A 21,162-nucleotide genomic window follows, 5' to 3' on the forward strand; every position below is an offset into this window, starting at 1 on the left:
GTGGACGAGGCTGGATGAGGGGCTTCTTGGTACCAGAAAGTTCACAAGCAGTGGGATTCTGCCCTTATAGAATTATAATATTGCACATTAATAGCAACTATGCTTTTTAAAAGTATAGGTATCCCCATCCCTGAAAATGTCAGACTATCTGAGAAAGAGGAACATGAAGGTGGAATAGAGAGTGGGAAGGTCACTCCCCCATCACCACCCCATGCTTCTGTCTTTAAGAATCTCTGATAAAAGCAAAAGATGATTGGGCTTGGAGGAGATGTCCTGGATTTGAGTTCTAGTTTTGCTGTTTAGTAACTATGGGGGGGCTGTGGGCAGATCTGGGCCTCCATCAATTAAATGGGGATGATATCATCCTCTGGGAGTTGTGGGGGTTACACAAAACCTGTTAAGTATGCAGAAGCAGTGATAAACTGTAAGGAACCAGGTGTGTTTGCTTGGGTATGTGTGTGTTGGCCTGTTAAATTACAAACTCTTTAGAATTGCTGACCTGGTAAAGAAAATCTTGCCTATATATATATTTTTTAAAAAATTGAACGGATAAACGCGCAAGAAATCATGAAGGAAAACACCAAAGAAGATAAAAGAATGCAAGTCCTAAGCGTTCCGGACTCTGTTTCCGGTTTCTCTTCCGTTTCTTCCCAGCCTCCTCCCCGCCTTCCTCTCCCTCTTCTCCTCCCTCCTCCAAAGGGCTCCTGCCCGCCCCCCACCACCCCAGGCCTCGTTTTAAAGGGACCTCTATATGAAACCATATGAAAAAACCATATGAAAAAGGAGAAAGGACCCTCGGAAGTGGAGGAGAATGCTTGCACGACACAGCGGCTTTGCTCCCAGGGCCAAGGCCAGACTCCCGCAGCGCCGGGTCAGGGCCTGGGCGGATGGGAAGGGCCAGGACGCGTGCTGTTCCCGTCTCCAGGGCCCTTTGCAGTGGCCTTCAGCCCCGGGCACCCCTGAGTGAGCGGTACCGCAGAGGGACCCCACCTGAATGCGTTTTCTCTACAGCAGTCCCTTTTCAGTCCCAAATCCACTGGGCTAGAGAGACAGCTCCCCACGTGCGGCTGCTAAAGCCGGATTCAGAGGGGAGCACCCCACCACCACCACCACCACTCAAGAGGCTTGAACGAGGCCTTGAACTTTCTGTCCCATGAATTCACACATCTTTCCCGACACTGTTTCAGGTCCTGAAGATAAGACTGGAGAAAAAGCGGCAAAGTGAGGCCTGCCGGTACCAGCGTCCCCTCTGTGGGTGGAGACAGGGGACGAATGTCCGTGTCGGGTGTGGAGCGGCTGCTAAGTGCTACTGGGAAAAATACTTAAATTAAGGGATTAAAAAAAGGTCCCACAAACCCAAGCAAGGTGCGGCGCCGGGATTATATAAAGGAGTTATTTGAGGTCAGGCGGTCAGGGAAAGTCCTGGGGAAGGAGGGTCTCTACGGGGGTCCTCGCGCCCCCATCCCGTCCGAGCCCCCGTCCCCTCCGCGGCGATTTGCTTCTGGCTCCAGGTGGCCTCCCCACTCCCGCGCATCCGTGCGCTCCTCCTGCGCCCTTTCTGGCCCCGCCCGCCAGGAGGGTGGCCCCGGACCGGCCGGGTCGCTCTGGGCGCGCACCCTGATACCGGGGGCGGGTGTCCCCAGCCGCCGCGTGACTCCGCCCCGCCCGCGCTCTCTCGCGCTCGGCGCCTCGGCCGCCCGGCGCCGCAGACGCTCCCGATCCTGCGAGCCCTCGGCGGGTGCCGGGCCCGAGCGCGGAGCCCATGGAGCCGGCGGGGGGCGCGCCCCGGGAGAGCGCCGGGGCCGAGGCGCTGCTGGGCGAGCTGGAGGCGCGGGTGCAGGAGGTAGTGAGGGCGAGCTCGTGGTGGGAGCGCCACGGCGTGGACTGCGCCATCCTCGCGCTCAGCCTCTTCGCTTTGCCACCCGGTGAGGGACACGGGGACTGGGGGCTGCGGGGCCCGCTGGGCGGTGGGGGAGGGTGTCCGGGACGGGCGGCGGGGTGGGATAGATGGCGCGTGCCTGGGACACCAGGACGGAGGGTCAGCCCGGAAAGTCTGGTTGGGGAGTCGTGACTTGTGTACCCGGAGATGCCCCGATGGATGAAGGGCAGTGGAGGAGAAAGTTGAGCCGAGTCAGCGAGAAGCGGCGGGGGTGGGGTAGGGGTGGTGGTGGGGTGGGCTGGGGGGAAGGGGCGAGGTGGGGGGATGAGATGGCCTGGGGAGGGGGAGGGTGCCCCATGGGGTGCCCGGGGAGGGGGCGAGGGGCGTGTTCCCTCTGGCAGGGGCGCAGAATCAAGATTCCCGGCCTCTCCTCCGTGAGTCAGTGGCGCTCTGTCTTGTCTCAGAGCCTTTAGGGAGAGCCAACCCATCCTACTCTGGCCTTCATGGAACCTGCCACATCGCTGTCCGTGGCAGTCCCCAGGGCTGGGCCCTCTTTGGCCCGGGCTTCCAGGGGTGCAGGCTGGGGCGTTTGGGCTCAGATCTCCAAGAATCAGAGAAAGACCCGCCGCCCTTAAGGCTCTCCCGCTTGCAGCCAACCCTCTCTCCCCCGCCCCCCGCCCCCCGCAGGGTTCCTGTGCCTGCGCTCTGACAGGCCCCTGGTCTTTGCCCTGGGCATCACCATCCTGGGGGTGTGCCACTACACGCTGACCGTCAAGGGCAGCCACCTGGCCACTCACGGCGCCCTCACCGAGTCCAGAGGCTGGAGCAAGGTCTGGACGCTTTTCTTTGTGGAGGTGAGCCTGGGACGGGGTGGGAGCCGCTGCGAGGCCTTGATGTGAGAATCTAAGCTTGCACAGCCCTGTGAGCTCTCGAGGGCCAGCAGCTGCGGCTGTTGGCACGTGGGTCCAAGCGTGTCGCCTGCCTGCACTACAGTCTGTGTGTGTCTGTGTGTGTGCACAACCCCAAGCCCTTGAGAGGGGAGAGGGCTGCATGAGGAATGATCAGTGCTCAACTGAGGCCGGAGACGCAGCCGGAGCACCTGTTTCTCCTGGGGGTGGCTCTCTTCTTTGCGACACTGGTTCAGGAGGGTGGTCCTTCTTCCTACCCCCAGGACTCCTGCGGCTGGCAGTCCTGGCTGCAACCTTCGGGCTTCCTGGTTTTGCAGTTGGGGTTTGGGATGTGAACCACGGACAGAGGGCAGGGGGAGCAGGGGCCTGGTGTCTGTCCCAGCACCCCAGTTCCATAACAGCCCCCACCTCCTGACACCTGGAGATAGTGGAGCCTCCTAGAAGCCCCCTGCTTCCCTGGGTCTGTATGGGGAGGGCCCCTCCTCTCTCTTGATTCTTGCCCCGCTTCTCCCACCGTCTCCCCAGCCTGCCTCAGCCTGTGGGCACGGTCAGGAAGGCAAAGGTGTCTGGCCTGGTTCCCCTTTTCTGGACCGGTCTCAGGTCTCTGATGCTCTGACACCCCCTCTTCCCTCCCTTCCAGGTGCCACCCCCACCATGGACCCTGGGTCCCTTATGAACAAATGTGAAAGCTGGTACCAGAAACAGTCCTTTTCTGCCAGGAACTGGTTACTGTGACCAATTAACTCAATTATTAACTTTTCTTTTGTTAAAAGAGCTTTTATTTGTTTATTGGCTGCACCACGAAGCGGGTGGGATCTTAGTTTTCCAACCAGGGATGGAACCCTCACCCCTTGCTTGGAAGCTCAAAGTCTTAACCACTGGACCACCAGGGAAGTCCCTCAATTACTAACTTTTAATAAAGTTATATAACTTTACATAACTGTACATGCATGCACACAGGACGTTTTATAAACTTAGAGTGCATGAGTTAGACGAGAGGAAGCGCTGTCTGTCCAGCGCCCTCCATCGCCTTCAGTGTCCCCAAACCCGCCTCTCCCACCTGCACACGTTTCTGTTTTTTTCTTAAAGGGAGGGCGATTCCTTAATTTGTTATTTTCTAAGATATTTATTTATTTGGCATCAGGTCTTAGTTGTGGCACTCGGGATCTTTGATCTTCGTTGCATGATCTTTAGTTGCAGCATGTGGGATCTGGTTCCCCAGCTAGGGACTGAACCTGGTGCATTTGGAGCGTCAAGTCTTACCCGCTGGACCATCAGGGAAATCCCTGCACACATTTCTAAAATGCAGAGGACCAGTGGGGGGGGACTTCCGGTCCAGTGGGTAAGACACCGAGGCAGGTTTCCCAATGCAGGTTCCTGGGTTTGATCCCGGATCCGCGATCTAGATCCCACATGCTGCACCGAAGACCCAGCATAGCCAAATAAAGAAAAATAAAGAAATATACTTTTTAAAAAGGACAAGGGGAACCAATGGTTCCTCAGGGTCCATTTCAAGACACTCTTCTTCCCAGGGACCCCTGAGCGTTGGTCTCAGCCAGGCTCTAAGGTACAGACCCAACCCTGGAGCCAGGGTCAGATGCCCTCCCCACCAAGTTTGTAATCACAAACAGAAGAGGAACCAAGCATGTTGTGCTATCACGTGGGCTCTGTCAAAGCTGCACTGAGCCCCAGGGGCCTGGGGGCAGCTGAGAAGGTGGAGTCTTCCCAGGCTCCCCAGATGGAGGGCTCCAGCTGAACCACAGCACGGGACCCACCTGGAGGGACCCCGGCAGCCTGGTGGCCGCACCTCGTCTCGTCCCCTGGGACCCAGGGCAGTGGCCTCATCTTTGCCTCTTTAGTCCCTGGCACAGGGCTGAGCTCAATGTTTGTAGACGATGACCCTGCAGGGGACACGGGGACAAGGTCCGGCGAAGAGCAGGCTGCCGGAAGGTCACAGCCTGGAGGCGGGTGAGCCCCACATTGAGGGGAAGGCTTGGCTTCCATCCCCAGCTGTGACGGCTGGTATGCTGCAGGCAGATTGCAAATTTCTTGAGGGCAACCTGAGTGGGAGGCCTCTGCTTTTCTACCCCCCATGCCTCAAGGCATGGCCCTGACTCTGGCCAACCTCAGGGAAGATTCAGCTCCCAGTGGGAAGGAGCCAAAGGCTCCACGTCCTCGGCCACTGGCATGGGTGGGGCTAGTGGATTCTTTCCTTTTGTCAACCAGGCAGCGGACAGTGTCGGGGCCACCTTGGACACACTGACTCTGTGACCTTGGACAAGTTACTTAATTTAGCATCTAAGTGTTGGTTTCTCCATGTAACAAATGAGAAGAAGAATGTTACTTCCATTGTGAAACCAGTGTGAATATTAAACGAGACACCCTAGGTCTTCATTAGGGCCTAGGCCTGACTCTTCAATGCCTGCTTCCAAGTAACAAGCTCCACCACACCCATCACCTTTTTTTTCCCCTCTGGAGGGAACACACAGTCAGTTGCAAGGAAAAGGTTAGCGGTTTTTGTTACATGTTTTGTTTGTTAGCGTTTTTTTTTTTTTTTTTTTTAACTTCTTCAAATGCTTTAGTTTTCTGTTTGCTTTTTTTTTTTTTTTAACACTTTTGTCTGCGCTGGATCTTTGTTGCTGCAGGGCTTTTCTCTAGTAGTGGCAAGCTGGGGTTACTCTCCAGTTGCCATGCGCTGGCTTCTCCTTGCGGTGGCTTCTCCTGTTTCAGAGCAACAGAGCTCTCGTGCGTGAGGGCTTCAGAAATTGCGGCTCCCAGTCTCTGGAGCCTGTGCTCATTAGCTGTGGCACACGGGCTGAGCAGTACCACAGCATGTGGGATCTTCTCAGACCAGGGATCGAACCCGTGTCGCCTGTGTTGGCAGGCGGATTCTTTACCGTTGAGCCCACTAGGGAAGCCCAGCGTTGTTTATTTTTAACTGAAAGGTTGACCAGCTTATACAAAGCTTAGTGGATCTGTGTGTGGTGTGTGTGTGTGTATTGAGGGGGCTGTTTGCTGAGGCCCTGAACTATACCTATCCTTTGCATCACACAGAGGACCAGCTCTTGCCAAGTAGGATCTCAGCAGACTACCTGGGACCCTTCTGGATCCCCGGCTCCCCCATCTTTCACGTCCCGTTGTCTCTCTTTCCTCCTCCGCTTGTCAACTGCCTGCGCTCTTTCCAAACCGTGACCCTCAGGAGGCAGCGTCACTATAGAAGAATCTGGTACCCTAGTCACAGCCTCAGGTGTCAACTGGAGTGTCACTGGCTTTCCTGGCGCACCCAGCTTTTGCCAGGCCTCTTTCACAATCTGCTGGCACGAGCTGGGGGTGAGAGAAGTCACCCTTTCTGACCCGTTGGATCTGAGGGGCGGGCAGCCAGGATGGCGTGGGCAGCTGACATCCAGGTTGCTATTGCTTCTCTGCTAAAGTATCCAAAATCATATACCCCACTCAGGCCAGGATTGACTTCCCTCCGAACACCCACTTCCCATCTACACCACAATGTTCCATTCCATTCAGTGCACCTCTGACCCTTTCCCTTGCCCACGGATTACCCTCCCCTGCCTGCTCCCTATCCTGGGTTATGTCATGAGGACTTCAGTTATCTTCTTGGGTACTGCCTGTCAAGGGCCACAGGAATGTAGGGGCAGGCTGGGGTGGGCAGGCCCCCATCGTTCCAGTACTGAAGCTTGGAAAAGTTTATTTTTTAATTTATAGTTGATTTACAATGTTGTGTTAATTTCCACTATAGAGCAAGGTGATTCAGTTACACACACACACACATATATACACACATTCTTTTTCGTATTATTTTCCATTATGGCTTATCCCAGGGTATTCACCCATTCTCTGTAATAGTTTGCACCTGCTGACCCCAGACTCCCAGTCACTCCCCCACTCCTATCCCCCTTGGCAACCCCAAGTCTGCTCCCCGTGTCTGTGAGTCTGTCCCCTGTGTCTGTGAGTCTGTTTCTGTTTTGTAGATAAATTGATCACATATAAGTGATATCTATCATACAGTGTTTGTCCTTCTCATTCTAACTTACTTAATATGATAATCTCTAGGTCCATCCATGTTTCTGCAAGTGGTATTATTTCATTCTTTTTTTATGATTAATATTCCATATAATATATATGTTTCACATCTTATAATCACATTATATTCCATATAGTATATATTATCATATTATATATATATGTATATACCACATCTGCTTTATTCATTCATGTGTCGATGGGCATTTAGTCCGTTTCCATGTCTTGGCTGTTATAAATAGTGCTGTAATGAACACAGGGATGCATGTATCTTTTCGAATTATAGTTTTCTCCAGATCCATACCCAGGATTGGGTTGCAGGATCATATGGCAACTCTGTCTTCAGTTGGAGAAGATTAACTCCTGCAATCAGGAAGGCTTTAGGGACTCCCTTGCCAGTCACTCACAGTCAAGATGTTCCCCTAAGTGGGAGGGAACAGGCCGTGCCAGTTACTAAGCTCCATTGTGTCTCAACTTCCAACTTTCCTTTTAAAGTCGGCTTTGTGCTATGGGGGTGGCGTCACAGCTGGTCCATGGAGAGCCCAGGCCGGCTCTGCCCAGGGGGAGGGTTGTCACCCGGGGGAATACTGTCACCTTTCCAGTCCCCTGTGGTGGTGGTGGAAACCAAGCCTGAGCCCAGAACCTGGGGAGCCTGATTACAATGCTCGAATGATTATGATTCTCTTCCTACCAATTCACTGTGGCCCTTTATCTTCTGGGCTCTCACCTTGTTTCTGTTTGGCCCCACCTGAACCCTGAGGGGTGGTCCTCTGAGCATGCTCCGCTGTGATTTTTAAATTTTTTAATTAAAAAAAAATTTAGCAGGCAAACTCAGACCTGTAGTACAAAACATACTTCTTCTAAAAAAAAAAACAAAACAAAACTTTTGTGCTTTTGAAATAATTAGAGATTTACAAGACACTGCAAAAACAGATCAGAGGGGACAAAGCGGTCCAGTGGACCCTTTACCTAGTCTCCTCAATAGTTACATGTATTTGTCATTCAACATTTGATACCACATTTGAGCCACCCTGGTGGCTCAGTGGTGAAGAATTCACCTGCCGATGCAGGAGACGTGGGTTCGATCCCTGAGGGAGGAAGGTCCCCTGGAGAAGGAAATGGCAACCCACACCAGTATTCTTGCCTGGGAAAGCCCATGGACAGAGGAGCCTGGCAGGCTGCAAGTCTGTGGGGTCGCAGAGAGTCAGACACGACTGAGCAACTGAACAGCGATTCAGCACACCAGGACGTTGGCTTTGGTGTGTGTGTGTCTGTGCGATTTTACTGTGTGTGCAGATTTGTAAAATGTACTTGCAAGGGGTCATGTGGCAGTTCCCACACCGCTGGGTCTCCAAAAGCTTGGCCCCGTGGGCTTGCACATGGACCCCCAGAGGCTGAGGATGCTGGAGCAGGGTCAGGTGGTTGTCTGTGCGTGGTGGCCCTGAGCCTGGTGAGTGTCCTTGGGTGGGTATGGTGGTGAGGGGTCTTGGAGAAAAGGGTGGGGCTGCTCCAGGGGGCTTGTGGCTGCCCAGCGGGGAGGGGAGACTTGGAGGGAAGCTGGGTTTGCTGGGGAGATCTAGGGGCTGAAACAGTGTCTGTCAGTTGAGGCTCCACATGGGTGCTGGCTGAGCAGCTCAAAAATCACCGAGCTTTCGCTCCCGGCCCAGCCCTCTGCTGGGTGCTGGGGACACAATGGTGAGCAGAACCCTTTTCCAGTTCCCCAAGGGGTCAGAGTCCAGTGGGTAAACAGGCACACACGAATGACATCAAAATAATAGAAGTCTTAATTATACCCACTGACCATTACTGGGTGCTTACTGTGTAGTTGATGTCAGTTAATAATCACGCCTCCCTGTGAGGTCAAACCTATTATCACGCTTACTTTGTGGATGAGGAAACACTGGTCTGGCAGGTTAGGTCACTTGCCCCTGGCTGCTCAGCTGCTGCACAATGTAGCCCAGGGCCCGGACAGGCAGATTGTGAAGGCGGCTGTGTGAAGGCCGGGGGAACACAGAGAGGAGAGGGTGTGGCAGGGACATGGTCAGTGTCTGCCGGTGTTTTGGGCTGTGATGACTAGGGTGTGTCTGTGTGTCTGCACATGCGTGCAAGTGTGTATGTGTTGGTCCTGGCATCTAGCAGACAGGGGCCAAGGTTGCTGGTAGACAGTCTACTATGCACAGGATATGGAACATGAAAGTATGAAAGTGTTAGTCCCTCAGTGGTGTCTGACTCTTTGCAACCCCATGGACTGTAGCCTGACAGGCTCCTCTGTCCATGGGCTTCTCCAGACAGGAATACTGGAGTGGGTTGCCATGCCTTCCTCCAGGGGAATCTTCCCTTCCCAGGGATCTAAGCCAGGTCTCTCACATTGCAGGCAGATTCTTTACCTGAGCCACCAGGGAAGCCCCCAGTCCCCAGAGGCAATAGTGGCAAAGCTGAGAACCCCTGGTGAGAGCGTCTGGAGGAGACGCTGTCAGGACAGGCTGGCTGGGCCCAGAAGTGGGAAGGTGGTTGCTGGTTCGACTTTTTGTGACCCCATGGACTATAGCACACCAGGCTCCATAGAGTTCTTCAGGCAAGAATACTGGAATGGGTTGCTATTTCTGTTTCTATGTCCTATACTTTAAAAAAACAACAACATTATTTGGCTGTGCTGGGTCTTAGTTGCAGCATGTGAGATCTTTAGGTGAGACACATGGGATCTAATTCCCTAACCAGGGATGGAACCCAGGCCCCCTGTGCTGGGAGCATGAAGTCTTAGCCATGGGACCACCAAATAAGTCCCCAGGTGTCCTATACTTGATTTGACAAACTTAAAGCGGGGAAGACTCCAGCCCACAGTCCCTCCTGCCTGAGGGATGCTGCCTCTGGGACAACCCCCAGCCCCTCCTCCTCACCCTGCCCACCCTGTGGCCCTCTTCTCCTGTCCCCCTCTCTGGAGCGACCCGCCCCCCCCCCCCCCCCCCCCGCCCGCCCACCAGGCTTTGAGCTGGAGACTTGGCTCCTGTCTTGATTGCCTCCTCCTCCCTCCAGATCCCTCCTTCTGGCCCTGCCCTCTGGTCCTCACCTCTCTCACTGGCCACACCTACAGCCTCCGCCTGGCACCTGCCTCATCCTGACCCTCCCCTTCCGATCCAGTAAGTGACCTGTTAGGACACTCTGTGTCCTAATCTTGTAATGACAGTTTTCAATCCTGCAAAATATTGTTTGCTTAAAAATTAAAAGAGGAAAATATTAGAGGACACATAAAGAGATAGAGGACCTCCCTCACCTCCCAGGAGGAAAATGGGGCAATTGCGGGGTGGGGTAGGAAGAAGACTTCCCCACCCCACTGCATATTTTTTGAATTATGCAAACATATTACCTGCTCAAAAAATAAATTATTTACAAAAGTACCAAGTTAGAGAACTACCTTTGGCTGCTGGTGGAGGTCTGAGAATGCTTAATAAACAACTAAATGAATGAGAGATCTGGGGAGGAGGGACCCCGATTTATTTTAATTTTTATTTATTTGCTTTTGGCTGCCCTGGGTCTTTGCTGTTGCTCTTGGGCTTTCTCTAGTCATGGTGAGCACCTCTTCGTTGAGGTGCTCGGGCTCCTCACTACGGTGGTTTCTCTTGCTGGGGAGCACCGGCTTTAGGCGCGTGGGCTCCGGTAGTTGGCACTCGAGGGCTGCAGAGTGTGGTGGGTCCCCCAACTGTAGCTGAGAGGAGATGTTGAGAGGAATTATACTGACGTCTACCCCACACTCACTTTGGCCACTTGAGGGGCCTGAGTGCGGCTAAGAGATCTAGGTTCTTAAGTCTGCCTGAGAGTCGTAGAAGGTAGTGATATCAGGAAGCTTCTGGAACTTTCTCTGGGTCTGGATGGGAGATCGTCTTGGGCAAGGCCTGTAAATAATCCTTTGCAGCAGGACCGTCTGTAATGCGTGGCCCTGTCCCCCTGTCCTTTGATGGGTGCACATAATACGTGCCGAACCCTGTGTCCAGTCTCTCTCCTCCTCCCAAGCCCACCATGTTCCCTCTCGTTCTGGAAAGAACATTTAGATGGGAGGGAGAATTCCAGTGTATAGAAATAGCCTCAGATCTGGGTTTCTTTTCTTTTTTAATGTGGACCATTTTAAAAGTCTTTATTGAATGTGTTACAATTCTGCCTCTGTTGGGAAGCGGTGGGGTTTTAGCTCCCAACCAGGGATGGAACCCGAACCCGAACCCCCTCATTAGGAGGTGAAGTTTCAGCCCTGGACCACCAGGGAAGTCCTCTCAGATCTGTTCTTATTCTTGCAAAAAGGCAGGTCACACATATTCCAGAAGCTTGTGCTGAGTCACAAACCAGGTGTTACACGGTGGGCCCTGCCCCCAGTTCTCTGGTCTGGGCATGTGGCTGAGAATCTGGCCCCACAGGCCCCTGAGGTCAAGCTTGGTAAGGTTCAGGCCCCAGGCTGTTTCTGGCTCAAAGCATGATCAGCTGCTAGTCTGAGCAGAGGTGCCAGAAGGAAGGGCAAGAAGGAAGAGCAGATTGCTGAGTGCAGCTAACATTTCTTGAAGCAAAAAGCAATGCAGGCAGGCTCAGCCTTTGGAGCAGAAGTATGAGGAAGGAAAACAGCTAAAAACATCAGTTAAAGGCAATCACGGACTTCCCTTTTGGTGCCAGTGCAGGGGACGCGGGTTCGACCCCTGGTCCGGGAAGACCCCATATGCCCAGGGTCAGCTAAGCCTGTGTGTCACCACCGCTGAAGCCTGCACACCCTAGAGCCTGTGCTCGGGGACAAGAGAAGCCACCCTCGAGAAAGTCCTTGAGCGGCCGAGAAGTAATTAATAATTAAATTAAAAACAAACAAAAAACCAACAACAAAAGCCCAGTTACTTTTTTCCAGCTACAGAACCGTGAGGCTCAAAATACACTTGCAAGCCTTGGGCAGAGGCGGGCTGGCCTCTGAGGAGGCCCTGGCAGATCCTGGCAACAGCTCCTTTGTGAACCAACTGGTCCTTTTTTTTTTTTTTTTTTTTTTAAATAATTGATTATATTTTACTTTTTAAAAATTTAATTTTTATTTTTTTATTTGACCGTGCCGTGCAGCATTTAGGGATCCCTGACCGAGGACTGCATCCAAGGCCCCTGCCCTGGGAGCCCGCAGCCTTAACCACTGGACCACCGGGGAAGTCCCCTGCTCTGCTCTTTGTGGCGCTCACAGTGACTGGCATTGGGTCGCCCTTCACACCCTCCAGGATATAGGCAGGCAGCATCTTCAATAAAATGAGCAAAGTCTTCTGGCTTTTGGATAAAATATTGGAAGAGACTGAGGTTGGGTGTGTTAATTTGCATATATCTGCATGAGAAACACTTTGGCGCCTCTTTCATATTCAGAATGACTGCTCTTCTGGGAGACAGGTAGCTGCTGCTGCTGCTCCTACCAGCTTCAGAGACTCTCACGTGGGGTCATGCCAAAGAGTCACCCCTAGGAAGTTAACTCTTGGCCACCACTGGGGCACCCTCACCCTGGGTGCCACCCTCAGGGACCGTTCAGAAGATGGCGTTTCTTCCTCCCTAGACTCCCCTCACTGTGGTGGGCTCAGGATGCAAAGCAGTGTCATGAAAGTGCAGATGTTTCCACGGTGAACACTCGCGAAATAATTGCTATCAGATGCCTGGAGCTTTGCCTTCAATGCGTCCAGTCCTCCAGCAGCCCTCTCAGACTTGCTGGCCTCCCGCCCCCAAATGCTTTGCAGCATCATGCTGAGTGGATACAGTTGCTTTTTTTTTTTTATGATTATTTATTTGGTTGCATCGGTTCTTAGGGGCTTCCCAAGTGGCGCTAGTGGGAAAGAACCTGCCTGCCAGTGCAGGAGACAAGAGATGAGGGTTCCATCGCTGAGTCGGGAAGATCCCCTGGAGGAGGGCATGGCGACCCACTCCAGTATTCCTGCCTGGAGTATCCCATGGACAGAGGAGCCTGGCGGGCTATAGTCCATGGGGTCGCAAAGAGTCGGTATGGACCAATGAATCGACGTAGCGCGCCGACGCACGCACGCACACGCGCATCAGGTCTCAGCTGCGGCACCCGACCGCAGGATCTCTCTCTGCGGCTCACTGGCTCTTCACTGCAGCGCGTGGGCTCCTCTAGTTGTGCTGCGGGACTCTTGAATGTGCAGACTCAGTAGTTGCGGCACACTGGGCTTAGCTGCCTCCAGGCATGCGGGCTCTTAGTTCCCCAACCAGGGATTGAACCCGCCACCCCTGCACGGGCAGGCAGATTCTTAACCACCGAACCACCAGGGAAGTCCCAGGATGGGGTTGCTGCCCTAGGTCCCTGAGAGCTGATGGTCAAGGCTGATGAGCTGGGGGTGGAAGGCAGGAAGGCCTTGGAAAGGCAGAGTCTGGGGAAGGAGGGTCTTTTCGAGGCTCCAAGGGGCCAGCTTTGCTCGCCTATGATGTGGACCCCGCCCCGCTTCCGGCTCCCTCCTCCAGGTATGCACGTCCTTCACTGCGGAGTATGCCAAGTATGGACACGTGAAGATGCACCATGGCTACACCAACGTGCTGGGCCTGGGGGACTCAAGCACGTGGAGGCTGCCTTGCCTCAACCGCTACGTCTACATGTTCCTCGCTCCTCTCTTGATCCCCATCATAACCCCGCTGGTGGCTGTGGGTGAGTAAGCCAGGGCCATGCCCTGCAAAGACCTGGTCCTCCCACCCCCCTTCCCTTCCTCCCTCTCCTGGCTTCGTGGAGGCTTCATGAAGGAAGCGATGAGCCCTGAGTTGAGACCAGACAGAAACCTTCTGAGACAGCCAAGCAGGGTGGAAAGAACTTTGGAGCTGGGGCCCAGTCTGACTCTGCCGCTTACTGGCGGGTGATGACTGCAGGCAGGTAACTTGACGTCTCTGAACTTCAGGTTCTTCCCTGCTCCTCAACCATGGTGGGAAAGCATAATGAGGTCGTAGATGTAAAAGTGCTATGTAAAGGCCTCATACTCTGTTGTACCTTATAATGTTTAGTCTTGTAGGAGCAATATTGTACGGTAGAAGGGGCAGGGGCTAAGGGCTCAAACCCCATGCCACCACTTACTATTAATATCAGACTGACCTCAGGTTGCTTAATGCTCTGTTTTCTATTCTAAAAATGGGCGAAAGAAAAAAAAGGAAATTCCGTGGTGGTCCAGTGGTTAGGACTTGGCACTTTCACTGCTGGGGCCTTGGTTTGATCCCTGGTCGGGGAACTAAAATCCTGTAAGCCACACAGTGCAGCCAAAGGGGGAAAGAAAAGCAAATGAGCCTACTCTTCAGGGCTGTAACTACCTTGATCACCCGAGTTTGCACCACTCAGCCACCAGGGAGCCTGCTTCTGTTGTATCAGAACCTTGCCAACCCCCCCTCCCCCAACCTCTCGCCCCTTCTGGCAGAGCGGCTCAGAGAGGTGGAGCTCAGGACGGCCCTGCGGACACTGGGCCTCATCTCCCTGGGCCTTTATTCTCAATACTGGCTGCTCCTGAATGTGTCTGGCTTCCAGAGCCCCGGCTCGGCCCTGGCCTGCATGCTCATCACCAGGTCCCTGCTGGCCCATCCTTATCTCCACGTCAACATCTTTCAGGTGAGGCCTCCCCTACCCTGCACACAGGGGAGGTGGGCATGGGGACCACCCTCTGGGGTGCCTGGCCAAAGGCTGGACTCTAGATTCTAGGGAGAGAGAGGCCACCAGGTGAAGTGCTCCCTACTCTTACCCTCTGCCCTTCTCCCCGTGGGTCATCACGGAGAGTTTTGGTCTCAGGTAAGGAGTTTACTTCCCTTCAACACTGGCTGCCACTCGAGCATGGATGAGAGTTATTAAGCAGCTTCTGTGCAGAGGTGGCATGAATGGTAAAGAGCCTGCCTGCCAATGCAGGAGACGTAAGAGACCCGGGCTTGGTCCCTGGGTTGGGAAGATCCCCTGGAGGAGGGCATGGCAATCTGTCCCAGTACTCTTGCCTGGAGAATCCCATGGACAGAGGCGCCTGGTGGGCTACAGTCCACAGGGGTGCAAAGAGTCAGACATGACTGAAGCGACCTTGCACGCACATGTGCACAGTTTACTTATTAAGCTCCTTAGGGACACAAGTGAATAGGACCCCAGCTCCTAGCCTCGGGGCTCTTACTGTGATGAGCCCGAGGGAAGTGAAACAAGGGCCATCACCGAGGTTCCAGCGAGCATGTGTCTAGGTAAGATGCTGGAGATGGGAGGTCTTTGTGGGAGGCTGGCAGCTCAGCGCTCACTTCTGGGGCCACTTCAGTGGGGACGGTCACCTCCCTGCTCCCTGGACCAGTGAGGATCCCAACCTAGCACTTACCACCTGGCCATTAACGACTTAATCCCACGGTTGTGTTCCCTCCGCTTGTCCGGTGAGACCGGAAGTTCCCACTCACTTCCTCATCTTCTAGACTGAGGACAACACCTGGCAGAGGAGGCGTTTCTTGAACCATGAGCAGAATTTTGATTGTTGAAAGGAGAGCAGAGAAGCGTTTTTTCAGGATGAAGCGAAGGCACAGGGATGTGAGGGACAGTGGGGGGCAGTCGTGGACTTAGAGGACCACAGGGCCAGAGGGGCACCCAGACTCCCATTCATTGCGCTGACATGGGGACTGGTCCAGGGATGGGCGAGGCTCAGCACAGGACACAGAATCTCAGCCTCCTTGTGCCTCTTCTGGGTCCTGCTGGAGCAGGACATGAGACACACACAAGGACCCACGGGGCCCCTGGGTGCCAGCTGAGGATGCCGGGGTGGGGTGGGGACACACGGGTCTGCCCAGCCCGGCCCCCGGGCCTGATCCTTGTGTCTGTCACAGCACATCGGGCTGCCCATGTTCTCCCCCGACAAGAAGCCCCGACGGATCCACATGATGAGCCTGGGGGTGCTTAACCTGCCCCGGCTGCCCGTGCTGGACTGGGCGTTCGGCCACTCTCTCATCAGCTGCCACGTGGAACACCACCTCTTCCCCAGGCTCTCCGACAACATGTGCCTGAAGGTAGACGAGGGTGGGGCTGGAGGGGCTTGGATGAGGGAGCTGCCTGAGGGTGGAGGGGGAGTCCCCTTCAGAGCCCTCTGACCAACTGACCTGGCCAGAATTTCTCAGGAAGGGGCCGCTCAGGGAACAAGCAGCAGTGTGGCTTTTGATCAGAAACACTTAGGTTTCTGACCAAGCAGTGTGACTCTGTACAAGTTAACTGAGTGTCTCTGAGCCTCAGCTTCCTCATCTGTAAAATGGGACTAAGCTGTGCTTGGGCTTCCCTGGTGGCTCAGACAGTAAAGAACCTGCCTGCAATGCAGAAGACCCGGGTTCAATCCCTGGGTTGGGAAGATCCCCTGGAGAAGGGAATGGCTACTCACTCCAGTATTCTTGTTTGGAGAATTCCATGGACAGCGGAGCCTGGCGGGCTGCAGTACAAGGAGTTGCAAAGAGTCAGACACAACTGAGCAACTAACACTTTCAAGCAGCGCTTATGTTGACAGGTTTTGAAGATAATGGAGAAATGGACCTGAAATGTCAGGCCCCTGTATGTGCTTGGTGAAAGGGAGAGATGGCGTTTGTCCACTTATGCTAAAGAGGACTGTCAGATAGTCAGGATCCCCAGAGAAGAATGCTGGGGATAAAACTCCCTTTCCCTTTCCTGCTGGAAATGTGGGAGTTCTCCCAGCCCCTCAGCTCCTCCCCAGCATCATGCGACAAAGCAGATAGGAGTTGGGGGCTGGGGAGAGGAAGGGTCCCCATGAGGATGCCTCTATCTGCAGCCTCTCCTCCCGCCCACCTTCTGGCAGGTGAAGCCTGTGGTGTCCCAGTTCCTCCACGAGAAGCAGCTGCCATACAACGAGGACTCCTACCTGGCTCGGTTCCGGCTGTTTCTCCAACGCTACGAGGAGTTCATGGTGCAGACTCCTCCCATCACAGAGCTGGTGGGGCTGCAGTGAGGGGCGGGCCGGCCCAGCCACCCCACTCTCCTTCCCGGGGCCCAGCTCTGGCTCTCCTGCCTCTGCTGGCCACCCCTGGGGCCGAGAGGGCGCTGGCTCCCGCCCAGGGGCTGTGCTTCGCTCCACCAGAGTGTGGAGGCGCAGGTGGACAGTGAGGCGGGGAGCTCGCGCCGGGGCTTCCAGGGATCGCCTGCCCTGCTTGCTTTTTTAAGTTTTGAGGAATAAAGGTGGCTGGGCAGTCTGCTAGTCTGGACCTCAGCCAACTTCATCTCAGGACTAAACAGCTGGATTCCTTCTTGCTTCCGCTCTGGGCCTCGGGAGGGCTAGAGGACAGGGGTAAGGGGAGGCCCTAGGTTGGGGGCAGGCCAGGAGGGGCATGGAGACCGAAGGGTCCACCTGCCCCCTGGCGAGGGCCTCCCTGGTGCCCGGGAGCTCTGAACTTGGCCACTGCTCCTTCCTGTGCTGTTTGAGGTTCCAGCCCCGAAGGAGCCCTCTCCCCAGGGACCACAGGGAGAGGTTACCTTCGGCAGACTTTCCTAGGATCTCAGCCAGGAAGCCTGTGCAAGACCCTGGGCTCAGCAGCTCCTGAGACCCACAGCATCTGTGAGCTCAAAGTGTGTGTTTTGTGGGGAAGGGTTCAGGGCAGATGAGGGTAGCAAGGGGGTAAGTAGCTTTGAGCAGGACCTTGGCTAGCTCTCCAAGTTGGCTTTGTTTGTGATGTTCCCATGGGGTAGAAGAATTCTCAATTGGGAGAGGGAGAAAATGACTGGGAGGGTAGCTGAGGCTGGAGAGGGGTTATGGGAACAGGCACTGGAGGTCAGATGGCCTTGGAGAGGAGAGGAAGGAGGGGGAGAAGGATGGGGATTCAGACACAAGAGCCAGGAGTCAAGGGCCACGCTTAGCTGTGAAAGGAATGTCTGCAGCCTGGGAGTGAGGCGGAGATGTAAGGGAGTGACCCGTGCCAGCTGAGGAAGAGGCTGGGTACTGGGGACGCCACTGAGATCCAGCCCAAAGCCGACGGCCTGGATAGAGAGCTGGGAGCAGCGCTGCCTGGAGGCTGGATGAGAAAGTGGGAGGCAGGGCCCGGCTGGAGGCTGAGGGAGGGTCAGAAAAGGAGGCTGGACCTCTGACACAAGGCCAGAGCAGTTAGTTTAAAACAGGGTTTCTCATTTTGGCACTGTGACGTTTTGGCCAGATAATTCTTTGTCATTGGGGGGCCTCTGTTGTGCATTGTAGGATGTTTAGTCACCTCTCTAGCTTCTATCCACTAGGTTGCCAAGTTGTGACAATCAAAAACGTCTCCAGTCATTGCCAAATGTCTCCTGGTTGGGGGGTGAGCGGCAAAAACCCTCTCTGGTTGAGGACACGCAAGTGTCTCCTGAGTGCATGATCGCCTTGGTTTTCAGTGAAGTCCTTGGACAAGGTGAAGGGCATGCTGACCCTGATCAAGGGGAGGCTGAATGCCAGCACGTGGGTGGGTGGAGGGGAGAGGGGCAGGCGAAGGTGTTCTCTGAGCCTGGTCCCGTGAGAGCACCCGTCTCTGGTGTGGCCTCAGGCGGCTCTGCTGAGTAGCTCCCACTTGCCTGGCCAGGTCCGTTCCCCTCTCCTCTGCCCTGCCCTTCTCTCTGGAAGCCCACAGCTCCTGGCCAGTGCCCCCTCCTCCTGCTGCAGCTCTTGCTACTTCTGGAACAGCTCCTTCAGGGCCTAGGGTGAAAGTGGCTTCCAGCTGTTGATCATCCCCCGCCCCAGCCACGCTGGGGGGCACTTCACCACATCCTTCATCCTGCCACACCTCTGCACAAAGTTCCTTCATTAAACTCTCTTCAATCAGCCCCTCTGAGCACACCATCTGGTTCCTGCTGGGAGGCTGACTGATAGAGCAGTTTCGGATCCAAGCAGCCCTCTTGGAAGGAGCCAGGCTTGGCAGCCTCCCCCACCTCCTGCTCTGCTGTATGTTATTGATGCTCTTTTGAAATGCATTGGCAACTCAGAAATGGCCTTAAGGTCTGGGAATGTGATTAATCAAACTGCTAATTCTCCACATGAAAAGTGCAACATCAGAAAAGGCCCCCTTGCACACTCCTGGCTAATGATTAAAACCAACCTAATATAACCAGTGACTCACTATTACTGATCTGGGCCTGAGTGGGGAATGGGCCGAAGTTGGAGGCCCTGGTACCAGACCTGGCTACCCAGCAGGCCCCCAAGAACACTCTATCACTTTGAGGCTTGATTTTCTGTTACTCTGGGATTGTGACTGGGATTGACTGGGCCTTGAGAAATGAGGGGAGGTGACAGGAGTGAATGAAGCCCTTTAAGGGCTCTGCAGAGACCTAACGTCTAATTTACAGAGACATTCTGGAGGGGATAATATTTATGATGATGTTAGCTAACATCAATTCAGAACTTATGGCACATTTTTAACCTATACTATCTTAACTTAAAAATTATTTATTAGACTTTGCCGGGTCTTAGTTGCAGCATATGGGATCTAGTTCCCTGACCAGGGATCAAACCCTGGCCCCTGCATTGGGAGCTCGGAGTCTTAGCCACTGGACCACCAGAGAAGTCCTTATGCTATCTAACTTTAATCTTTACAGGAAATCGGTACTATTTCCCCCTCATATTGTGAAGATAAGCCTTAGAGAGATTAAACTTATCAACGTCATATAGCTTGTATGTGGAGGAAGAAAGATTCAAACCTGGTGTGTCAAACTCCAGAATTCCTGCTCTTAACCACCAGAGATACCACCTGTGGGCAGGGAGCACTCTAGGGCTTTCTATGGTGTCTCTCCTGAATCTCCTTCTCTTCCTCCCATGTGAGAGGATAATAAATGGAATGTTAAGACATGTACATCCATTATGTGCCTGGCAGTGTGTCAACTCTGGGGATAAGAGTGTGATTGGGCCCCAGTCTCTTGGAGCTTACTGTCTAGTGCAGGAATCGAGAAACCTTTTTGGTAAAATGTTAGATGGTAAATATTTGGGGCTTTGTGGATGATATGGTTTCTGTCACAACTATTCAACTGTGCCATCAAAGTGCAAAAACAGCCAGAGGCAATATGTAAAGAAACGAACATCACTGTGTTCTGTGTTTTTTGCCATGCTGTGAGACTTGTGGGATCTTAGCTCCCCGACCAGGTATCAAACATAGGTCCTGGCAGTCTTCGCACTGAGTCCTAATCACTGGACTGCCAGGGAAGTCCCTAAATTCTTTTTTTTTTTTTTAATTTTATGTAATTTTCACATGTCACAGAATATTATTCTCTAATTTTAGAAAAACCACTTAAGAATGTAAGTCATGAACTTGTGGGTTATACAAAGACAGGTGGTAAGAGGAATTTGTGCTACAAACTATAGCTTGCCTATTCCTGGACTGATAGGAGGAGTACAAAACACAATGGCTTATTAGAAATCCTTCCCTGGTGGCTCAGACGGTAAAGCGTCTGCCTGCAATACGGAAGACCCAGGTTCAATCCCGGGGTTGGGAAGATCTCCTGGAGAAGGAAATGGCAACCCACTCCACTATTCCTGCTTGGAGAATCCCAGGGATGGAGAAGCCTGGTAGGCTACAGTCCATGGGGTCGCAAAGAGTCGGACACGACTAAGTGACTTCACTTTATTAGAAATCAGAGCAGTATTTACTTCTCAGTGAAGGGAAGTAAGTGGAAGGGAAGGGAAGTAAGTGGAAGGGAAGGGAAGTGTCTAGAAGGGGCAAAAGGAGCTCCTGTAAGTGCTGGCCAAGTTCTATTTCGTAATCTAAGTCATGGTTACATCTTGTGATGATTCATCAACCAGTACACTTACGGTTTGTGCAGTTTTCTGTTCATCATACTTTGTAAAGAGAAAGAAAAAAAGTCTGCCATTCCAGTTCTACAAGGATCAAGCTATTAGCTACCGCAGTCACTCAGCAACAATGTTCCCAAGGGGAATTCACCATGCGGAAAAACAGGAAGTGTTGTGTGCTTTGTATGTTGCTGTTTTAGTCCCTAAGTCATGTCTGCCTCTGTTGGGACCCCATGGACTGCAGCCCTCCAGGCTCCACTGTCCATGGGATCGCCCAGGCAAGAATACTGACATGGGTTGCCCTTTCCTGCTCCAGCAGATCTTCCTGACCCAGGGTTTGAACCCATGTCTCCTGCACTGGCAGGTGGATTCTGTACCACTGATCCACCTGGGAAGCCCTGTGCTTTGGACATACTGCTGCTGCTGCTGCTGCTACTGCTAAGTCGCTTCAGTCGTGTCCGACTCTGTTCGACCCCATAGATGGCAGCCCACCAGGCTCTGCTGTCCCTGGGATTCTCCAGACAAGAATACTGGAGGGGGTTGCCATTTCCTTCTCCAATGCATGAAAGTGAAAAGTGAAAGTGAAGTCGCTCAGTTGTGTCCGATTCTTAGC

The 21,162-nt window shown here is 53.6% G+C and overlaps 1 protein-coding gene across 1 annotated transcript; it reads left to right on the top strand.

The window, feature by feature from the left end:
• The first annotated feature begins 1,677 nt into the window (after positions 1–1,677).
• On the top strand, positions 1,678–17,044 carry FADS6 (fatty acid desaturase 6). The gene is made up of 6 exons (XM_027974049.2): positions 1,678–1,925; positions 2,567–2,733; positions 13,294–13,474; positions 14,226–14,413; positions 15,643–15,822; positions 16,614–17,044. Exons 1-6 carry the CDS (start codon positions 1,763–1,765, stop codon positions 16,761–16,763), a joined length of 1,029 nt encoding a protein of 342 aa, XP_027829850.1. The 5' UTR covers positions 1,678–1,762; the 3' UTR covers positions 16,764–17,044.
• Positions 17,045–21,162: the final 4,118 nt, after the last annotated feature.

Source organism: Ovis aries, chromosome 11 (genome assembly GCF_016772045.2).
Source record: "Ovis aries strain OAR_USU_Benz2616 breed Rambouillet chromosome 11, ARS-UI_Ramb_v3.0, whole genome shotgun sequence".
Classification (NCBI taxonomy): domain Eukaryota; kingdom Metazoa; phylum Chordata; class Mammalia; order Artiodactyla; family Bovidae; genus Ovis; species Ovis aries.